Source organism: Oncorhynchus mykiss, chromosome 11, assembly GCF_057628025.1.
Source record: "Oncorhynchus mykiss isolate SJ-2025 chromosome 11, ASM5762802v1, whole genome shotgun sequence".
Lineage (NCBI taxonomy): Eukaryota > Metazoa > Chordata > Actinopteri > Salmoniformes > Salmonidae > Oncorhynchus > Oncorhynchus mykiss.
Genome location: NC_143032.1, coordinates 27,034,817 through 27,044,610, shown reverse-complemented (window position 1 = coordinate 27,044,610; position 9,794 = coordinate 27,034,817). Strand labels below are relative to the sequence as shown.

General features: G+C 39.8%; 1 protein-coding gene across 2 annotated transcripts in view; it reads right to left on the bottom strand.

Annotated features, from left to right (window-relative positions):
- Positions 1–203: 203 nt before the first annotated feature.
- Positions 204–9,794, bottom strand: part of LOC110535543 (integrin beta-1) — a 49,832-nt gene continuing 40,241 nt past the window's right edge. For both annotated transcript variants that reach the window (XM_021620606.3, XM_090189798.1), the window contains 5 exons: positions 9,376–9,614; positions 8,834–9,056; positions 7,527–7,756; positions 5,121–5,287; positions 204–1,703 (listed from right to left, as the gene is read on the bottom strand). In XM_021620606.3, coding sequence (XP_021476281.3) covers positions 1,638–1,703; positions 5,121–5,287; positions 7,527–7,756; positions 8,834–9,056; positions 9,376–9,614 — 925 coding nt within the window. In that variant the 3' untranslated portion in view covers positions 204–1,637. The remainder of the gene's footprint in view (positions 1,704–5,120; positions 5,288–7,526; positions 7,757–8,833; positions 9,057–9,375; positions 9,615–9,794) is intronic.

Below are 9,794 nucleotides of genomic sequence, written 5' to 3'. Positions count from 1 at the left end.
TCACCCTGACAGGGCACCCCGGGGGACTCAAGAATGTGATTCCCACCACAATTGCAGCATTTGTACACCCTCCGAATCTTCAAAAACATTTTTCCTCATCCTGCACACACTTGACATGTGTGTCCAAACTTTTTAGAATTCTGGAATAACACTGGAGACTTTTGCACACTTCCAGTTTAAAAAGGCACTTTAAAAACAAGATGTGGTATTTTGAGAGATTTTAGTATTTTAAAAACACACTCCAAGAGGCCTTTTACTTCAATACTGATTTCACACAAACACTGTTACAGATGAAAGGCCCAGTGATTGCAGAACAAAGGTCACAATTTTTAACATTGATCAACATGAAACACATTGGTTGAATCAACATTGTTTTCACATCGATTCATCGAATTTACATAGAACCAATGTGGAATAGATGTTGAATTGACGTCTGTGCCCAACGGGAAGACTTTGCAATGAAGCCATATTTGGCTTTGCTTGGAATGAGCACAGAAAGAATGATCTGAGGTTGAATACTGAAATCTTTTAGAATAGAACTATTAAACTAAAAATAAATTAAACTTCAAATTTTGTCGCATAAAGACATGTCAATTGATTGTGTAATTCATTGATTTAGATTATTTTTTCCCATTAAAACAAGTGGTTTTCAATCCCTTTAAAATAGACTTGATGACAGTCTTATGACAATGTATACTTAGTCTTTTCAGTCCTTTCGCAATGCAAACTTGTACTCCTCAATAGTGCAATGATCACTTTTAAAACATCAATGTAATAGCACTTCTTCACGCATGATATGTTATCTGATGACAAGGTTAGAGTCAACCAATGGTTTTCTATGATTGACAATTATGTGAAGGATGTGCTAAATTCATCTTTAAAAACTGCTCTCAATGATATATCCAGATTATTGTAATCCTGCTTAATGGATGACTATTTTATACACAAATCAATGTGTTTACTACATATATACTGTACCCTTTGGCTGAAAAAAATACTTTATAACCACAATGCAAAAGGTATGCTTTAGCCTCAGGTCCTGTCAGAAACTTGATTTCTTCATTACAAATTTCTCTATTTCCTATATACAGTAGTTAACTACTTTTGATCAGAGCCCATTGGCCATCGTCAAAAGTAGTGCACTATAAAGACAATAACACATTAACATCAAGTCCATGTAGAGAATGAGAGCTCTTTGTGTCCATATGGGTATTGTCTATTTCTGCTTCCTTAATGGCATCCTATTATCTCCTTTATAGTGCTACTTTTACCAGAGCCCCACCGGCCCTTGTCAAAAGTAGTGCACTATAAAGGGAATAGGGTGCCATTTGGAGTACAGATGTTGTCTTTGAAAGGTAAAACCCTTTGCCCATACCAGTTCTGTGGCAAAAACCTTCATTTCAAACAGTGGTTCAAGAAAGGAAATAATATTAAAAGTATATACACATAACTGTACTTAAAAAAAGAAAATGCATAGAAAATAAAATGTTAGTAAACATACCAAATGTATTGGCCAAATGTAATGTTATAATACTGAAGCAACGAAAATAAGAAATTACAAAATACATACAATGAATCCCCCCTCCCATGCCACTATCCCTCTCACTATATTTGCATACAGTGTTTTTCAAGCTCCATCATTTGCCTTCATATTTGGGGTTGACCACTGTCGTAACAGCACTCTTGTAGATAGGGTTTTCGCCCTGGAAGGCACAAGAGAAACAAGGAGAAAACGTTAGAATTGTAATGTACAGTCAGTCATAATATCTGTCACATAACATGTCAGTCGTATGACAACAGCTGCAACCTGAGACAATTTATTAGGAAAAAACACCACAGCAAAATCAGAGCCATCCATTTAGAATATCAAATGATTATGAAGCATTCTTTGGACAGATCTTTCCAACTGATTGTGCTATCACCTGGATACGTTGCTGTCATTGTGAGTGAGCATTTGTGTTGTCATCCAGGGAACACTTTTAGAAGAAATATCAACAAATGTCACAGTCACAACATGCCATTTACATCATACTGTAGCATTAAATATGATATAAATACTAGACATAAACTGAAGTGTACTGGGCCTACACGTGACCACCTGTTAATACTTACCTCCATTTAAACTACTAACAGACAAGACAGCTTGTGTTGACCAACAAAACAATAGATATTGTGGGTTTTAATATCCCCTCATATGGATCATTCTGCACAGTTTCATCAACTGTCTTATTTGGCTCAAAGAGACCAAATGAAAGACAGAAATAATGAGATGGATGAAGAAGTGACAGTTTACAGTAAGTTGACAAACATACATATAAACAAACAGGAAACCCATGCAGGAAAACAGAGGAGAGGGAAAGTAAATACAAACTTATAGAACCACATCTTTATGTCCATAGTTTGGATTCTGGAACTTTCTAATGGGGCTCTTGTAAATGGGATTCTTTTGCTATGGGTTGAGAGAGTGGGACAGACAATCAAGAACAGGAAACAGAGAATGAAATGAAAAGCATGGGTGAAGACAAATGAGAAGGAACGAAACAATGATATGACAAAGAAGTGAAAAAATGAATCCTCTGAAATCCTACATCAGGATCCAAGTTTTTACAAATTTGTACCTTTATTTAACTAGGCGAGTCTCTTGAGAACAAATTCTTATTTTCAATGACGGCCTAGGAACAGTGGGTTAACTGCCTTATTCAGGGGCAGAAAGACTGATTTTTACCTTGTCAGCTCAGGGATTTGATCTTGCAGCTTGTTAGTCCAACACCCTAACCACTAGGCTACCTGCCGCCCCAGGTTGATCATCTCCCTTTGAAAATCATCTTACAGTGCTGGGTACATGCCCCTTTTATACGGTACCAGTCAAAAGTTGACACACCTACTCATTCAACGTTTTTTACATTTTTTTAAACAATTTTCTACATTGTGGAATAATGGTGAAGACATCAAAACTATGAAATAACACATATGGAATCATGTAGTAACAAAAAAAGTGATAAACAAATCAAAATATATTTTAGATTCTTCAAAGTAGCCACCCTTTGCCTTAATGACAGCTTTACACACTCTTGGCATTCTCTCAACCAGATTCACCTGGAATACTTTCCCAACAGTCTTGAAGGAGTTCCCACATATGCTGAGCACTTGTTGGCTGCTTTTCCTTTACTCTGCGGTCCAACTCATCCCAAACCATCTCAATTGGGTTGAGGTCAGGTGATTGTAGAGGCCAGGTCATCTGATGCAGCACTCCATCACTCTCCTTCTTGGTCAAATAACCCTTACACAGCCTGGATGTGTGGGTTGGGTCATTGTCCTGTTGAAAAACAAATGATAGTCCCACTAAGCGCAAATCAGATGGGATGGCGTATCGCTGCAGAACGCTGTGGTAGCCATGCTGGTTAAGTGTGCCTTGAATTCTAAATAAATCACCCACAGTGTCACCAGCGAAGCATCTTCACACCACCTCCTCCATGCTTAATGGTGGGAACCACACTTGTGGAGATCATCCGTTCACCTACTCTGCATCTCACAAAGACACAGCGATTGGAACCAAAAACCTCAAATTTGGACTCCAGATTTCCACTGGTCTAATGTCCATTGCTTGTGTTTCTTGGCCCAAGGAAGTCTTCTTCTTATTGGTATCTTTTAGTAGTGGTTTATTTGCAGCAATTAGACCATGAAGGCCTGATTCACACAGTCTCCTCTGAACAGTTGATATTGAGGTGTGTCTTACTTGAACTCTGAAGCATTTATTTGGGCTGCAATTTCTGAGACTGGTAACTAATGAACTTGTCCTCTGCAGCAGAGGTAACTGGGTCTTCCTTACCTGTGGCGGTCCTCATGAGAGCCAGTTTCATCATAGTGCTTGATGGTTTTTGAGACTGCACTTGAAGAAACGTTCAAAGTTCTTGAAATTTTCCGGATTGACTGACCTTCATGTCTTAAACTAATGATGGACTGTCGTTTCTCTTTGCTTATTTGAGCTATTCTTGCCATAATATGGACTTGGTCTTTTACTAAATAGGGCTATCTTCTGTATACCACCTCTACTTTGTCACAACACAACTGATTGGCTCAAATGCATTAACAAGGAAATCAATTCAACAAATTAACTTAACAAGGCACTCCAGGTGACTACCTAATGAAACTGGTTGAGAGAATGCCAAGAGTGTGCAAAGCTGTCATCAAGGCAAAGGGTGGCTACTTTGAAGAATCTCAAATATATTTTGATTTGTTAAACACTTTTTTGGTAACTACATGATTCCATATGTGCTATTTCATAGTTTTGATGTCTTCACTATTATTCCAGAACGTAGAAAATCGTGAAAAATAAAGAAAAACCCTTGAATGAGTAGGTGTCCACACTTTTGACTGGTACTGTATCAAGTCAGGTCAGTCTGCTCTCTCATGCAGTCATTTAGGTCTGGTGTCTTCTCCATGTACCATAATGAGAGGGTCCAGAAGCCTCAGTGCCCTGCCCATGTCACCAGACCAGAGAGGCTATCACATGTGGCGGGTCTGACTGGGAGTAATCAGGATGAGCTGAATCATTAAGCATTTCAAACCCTGCCAGCTGTCTGGAATTGAACCTCTCCTGCTGTGTGGATAACACACCACTAGGTTGAAGCATAACACAGAACAAACTAAGCTGCTGTAGCCACTCCCATGAAAAGACACATGTGTGTCCAGACCTTCGCATTCCAAAAAGGCTTCCTTTTTTCATAGCTGTATTTTGCACAGAGATGACTTAAAACTACAGGGTTTTATGAACATTTTAAACAAACTGTTGGGTAGGACTGTGGAAAAATGTGTGACATCTTACGAAGTCATCGTCAAAAGCAACAGGTCTGTCATAGTCATCAAAGGTTGAGAGAGAGTCAAATATTTCCAATTCTGTGTTCCTTCAGGAGTCTGTTCTCTGTGTAAGAGATTCACACAGTGGCCATATCTATAACACCAGTTTTCCACATCTCAATCAACCTACTGAAATTACATTCAGGGAGAATACAAACTAGGACCTGCAAAAGTACATCATCATCATCCCCATTATGGGCCATAACGAATAGTTCTCCAAGATGGCTTCTTGCGTCCTGTATCTATCACCTCCACTCCCTTACCGTGTCCCATTTAGCATTCATCTTTTCCTTCTCAAACTTGGCGAACTCTCTCCTGTCGTGGATGATCATGAGCAGCTTCCAGATGAGAAGCAAAGCCAGGCCGATCAGGACGATGCCCGCCACCACGCCAGCCACGATGGGGATGATGTCAGGGCCCGCAGGGCAGTCTGGAACACAGGCAGGAAACACACAGCCAGGAACATTCAGTTATCCCAACTTGTATTTATTTATTTAACCAGGCAAGTCAGTTACTGTAAGCGCAAATGCTGATTTACAATGACGTCCTGATTTGCATTATATACAGTGCCTTGCGAAAGTATTCGGCCCCCTTGAACTTTGCGACCTTTTGCCACATTTCAGGCTTCAAACATAAAGATATAAAATTGTATTTTTTTGTGAAGAATCAACAACAAGTGGGACACAATCATGAAGTGGAATGACATTTATTGGATATTTCAAACTTTTTTAACAAATCAAAAACTGAAAAATTGGGCGTGCAAAATTATTCAGCCCCTTTACTTTCAGTGCAGCAAACTCTCTTCAGAAGTTCAGTGAGGATCTCTGAATGATCCAATGTTGACCTAAATGACTAATGATGATAAATACAATCCACCTGTGTGTAATCAAGTCTCCGTATAAATGCACCTGCACTGTGATATTCTCAGAGGTCCGTTAAAAGCGCAGAGAGCATCATGAAGAACAAGGAACACACCAGGCAGGTCAGAGATACTGTTGTGAAGAAGTTTCAAGCCGGATTTGGATACAAAAAGATTTCCCAAGCTTTAAACATCCCAAGGAGCACTGTGCAAGCGATAATATTGAAATGGAAGGAGTATCAGACCACTGCAAATCTACCAAGACCTGGCCGTCCCTCTAAACTTTCAGCTCATACAAGGAGAAGACTGATCAGAGATGCAGCCAAGAGGCCCATGATCACTCTGGATGAACTGCAGAGATCTACAGCTGAGGTGGGAGACTCTGTCCATAGGACAACAATCAGTCGTATATTGCACAAATCTGGCCTTTATGGAAGAGTGGCAAGAAGAAAGCCATTTCTTAAAGATATCCATAAAAAGTGTCATTTAAAGTTTGCCACAAGCCACCTGGGAGACACACCAAACATGTGGAAGAAGGTGCTCTGGTCAGATGAAACCAAAATTGAACTTTTTGGCAACAATGCAAAACGTTATGTTTGGTGTAAAAGCAACACAGCTGAACACACCATCCCTACTGTCAAACATGGTGGTGGCAGCATCATGGTTTGGGCCTGCTTTTCTTCAGCAGGGACAGGGAAGATGGGTAAAATTGATGGGAAGATGGATGGAGCCAAATACAGGACCATTCTGGAAGAAACCCTGATGGAGTCTGCAAAAGACCTGAGACTGGGACGGAGATTTGTCTTCCAACAAGAAAATGATCCAAAACATAAAGCAAAATCTACAATGGAATGGTTCAAAAATAAACATATCCAGGTGTTAGAATGGCCAAGTCAAAGTCCAGACCTGAATCCAATCGAGAATCTGTGGAAAGAACTGAAAACTGCTGTTCACAAATGCTCTCCATCCAACCTCACTTAGCTCGAGCTGTTTTGCAAGGAGGAATGGGAAAACATTTCAGTCTCTCGATGTGCAAAACTGATAGAGACATACCCCAAGCGACTTACAGCTGTAATCGCAGCAAAAGGTGGCGCTACAAGGTATTAACTTAAGGGGGCTGAATAATTTTGCACGCCCAATTTTTAAGTTTTTGATTTGTTAAAAAAGTTTGAAATATCCAATAAATGTTGTTCCACTTCATGATTGTGTCCCACTTGTTGTTGATTCTTCACAAAAAAATACAGTTTTATATCTTTATGTTTGAAGCCTGAAATGTGGCAAAAGGTCGCAAAGTTCAAGGGGGCCGAATACTTTCGCAAGGCACTGTATATAGGCCCAGGAACCTTACCTGACCCTGTAAGCTGACCAGGAAGAACTTCCGGCCGGAGTACTAGGCCCTAGTACCATTAGAGCCAAGAGTTTTTCCTAGTAAGGGCAAAAACTCCTAGCTCTAATCACAAAATGACTCAATAGACAAATAAATAACCTCCGTTTTCACTGTAATATCCTCAGTCACGATGACATAGTAGGCTGTATGTAATATCCTCAGTCACAATGACATAGTAGGCTGTATGTAATATCCTCAGTCACAATGACATAGTAGGCCTTATGTAATATCCTCAGTCACAATGACATAGTAGGCTGTATGTAATATGCTCAGTCACAATGACATAGTAGGCTGTATGTAATATCCTCAGTCACAATGACATAGTAGGATGTATGTAATATGCTCAGTCACAATGACATAGCAGGCTGTATGTAATATGCTCAGTCACAATGACATAGCAGTCTGTATGTAATATGCTCTCACCTAGTGTTTCCATCACATGGACCTCCTTCTCTGTCTTGTTGACAGCGTAGGTGTAGTAGAACCAGCAGTCGTTGGCATCCCTCTCCTTACAGTGCATCAGGGGGAAGGCCTGTCCTGGCTGAGGCAGCTTGTCCCTGTCCTTCACCTTGATCAGGTTGAAGTAGCTACAGTCTCTCTCACACGTGTCCTTCTTCTCCCCCGTCCCAAAGGCCCTGCACTGAACACACTCCCTGTGGAAGACAGGACATTGACATGTAACTCTGTACAGATGGAGTAACACGCGGAGGTAGTCTCGCATTGTGATGCTTGATAAACTCGTGACATATTCACTAGTCTACTGGAATGCAAGAAAGCTGGATATTGAGGTTCCACTCCACATGCAGGTGTTTGTAGTGGACAATGCTGTACCCTTGCCACCACTACTGGTTTTAAGATATCACAGTTGTGTCTAGACTTTTCATTGGTCCCCTTTCTTGGAATTATCAGAAGAAAGTAAACAAAGGTCACAATAATAATTGAGGTTAAGACAGATAAAGGAAGACATATCTTTATGCCTACTTTAAAAGGGTAAGAGGCATTAAACTCAGTCTGAGGAAAGAGACAAGGAACCGGTCCCTCAAATAATAATACTTTTAAAAAAAAAATCTACATATACATTTTCAGAAACGTTAGCTTTTATTGTTTAAAGAAATTCTGAAAGAGATTGGTGTGTTTTTTCACTATCGAATCATGGCACAGGGTTGATCAATGACAACCATGTGTTTGTTTAAAAAAATCATGGTTTCATTTCAGAGAGACAAATAATCATGTTTTTTTTTAAAGAACTGTTCAAATGATACATTTGTGCCATCAGAAATCTATACAGTAATATGAGATGTGTGTAATTAAAAAAAAAACATTTAGTCATTTAGCAGATACTGTTAGTCACTTTTGATAAGAGTAAGTGAATTCATCTTAGGATTGCTAGTTGAGACAACCACATATCACAGTCAAATATACAGGATGCGAACATTCCATTCATGCTAAACAATGGACAGACAGGACCTGAGACTAAAGCATACATTTTGCATTGTGGTTTACAAAAATGAAACATTTTCATCTAAAATCTATGACTAAAAACATCAGAGAACAGTAATATTTTACACACACATGAAGGTACCCATAAGGAATCATTTCTGATGTAAAAACACAAATGTGCATTTTTTTCAATATAGCGTTTTGGAAATAAACTTGTTGTATATTGTTGTTTTCTGCATAGTTAAAACAGATTAAAATAAACAATTAATTCATTCCTTTATTCAACTCACTTGTGTTCTGCGCAGACCCCTGGACAGGTAGGACAGATCTCACAGCTGGGGCCCTGGAACTTTGGGTCAGTACACCTGCAGGTGCCACACTCACAGGTGCCTCGTCCGTTACAGATCTGCTTGTTGGAAGCCAGGCAGGTCGTGGTGTCCAGAGAACAGTCACAGGCACTGCCTGTCCAGTTGGCATCACATATACACACCCTGCACTCACAGTGACCATGTCCTGCCACAACACAACACACAGGGTCAGAGATGATCCTCTATAGTTCAAACATCATTTCATACTATAGATAATATTCTAGATTAGAGATTAAATTAAGCTAAATTGAACACGGGAAATCTAATTTCGTAAAAGGCCATGTCTGATTTTATCAACTGATCTCTAATTTAATTGGGAAATCACCCATTACGCCACAAACACAGAGGTAGTTTGGGTTCTGAGGAATATGTTCCACAGGTCTTCAGATGGAACACAGGTCTTGACCATCATTTCACAGCAAGCTAAATCTTTACTGATCATCCAATGAACTGAACTCGCGTACCTCCACAGAGTTTGTTGTTGGAGCGGTCACAGTTGAAGTTGTCACACTCGCAGAACATCCCGCTGTAGCGCTCCTCTGGGTTCTCTCTCTTCTTGCACTCACAGGTTCCACACACACAGTCTCCGTTGTTGCTGCAGATGTCTGTACCGTTGTCTTTACGGCAGCTCTTATCCAGGTCTTCGCTGGTCACCTCGTTGGTGCTGCACTCACACTGTCTACCAATACGGCCCTCATTGCACCTGACAGATAATAAAGGAAATGTAATGTTATTAACAACAAGGGAGGACTGCATAAAAGACTGCCTATGTAAAAAATATTCACATGCAAACAGATGCAATGCACTTAAACAGTCACATGCTAATGGCCAATAGAAATAGATTTAAACACATTATATATACAGTATCAAATATCATGATGTA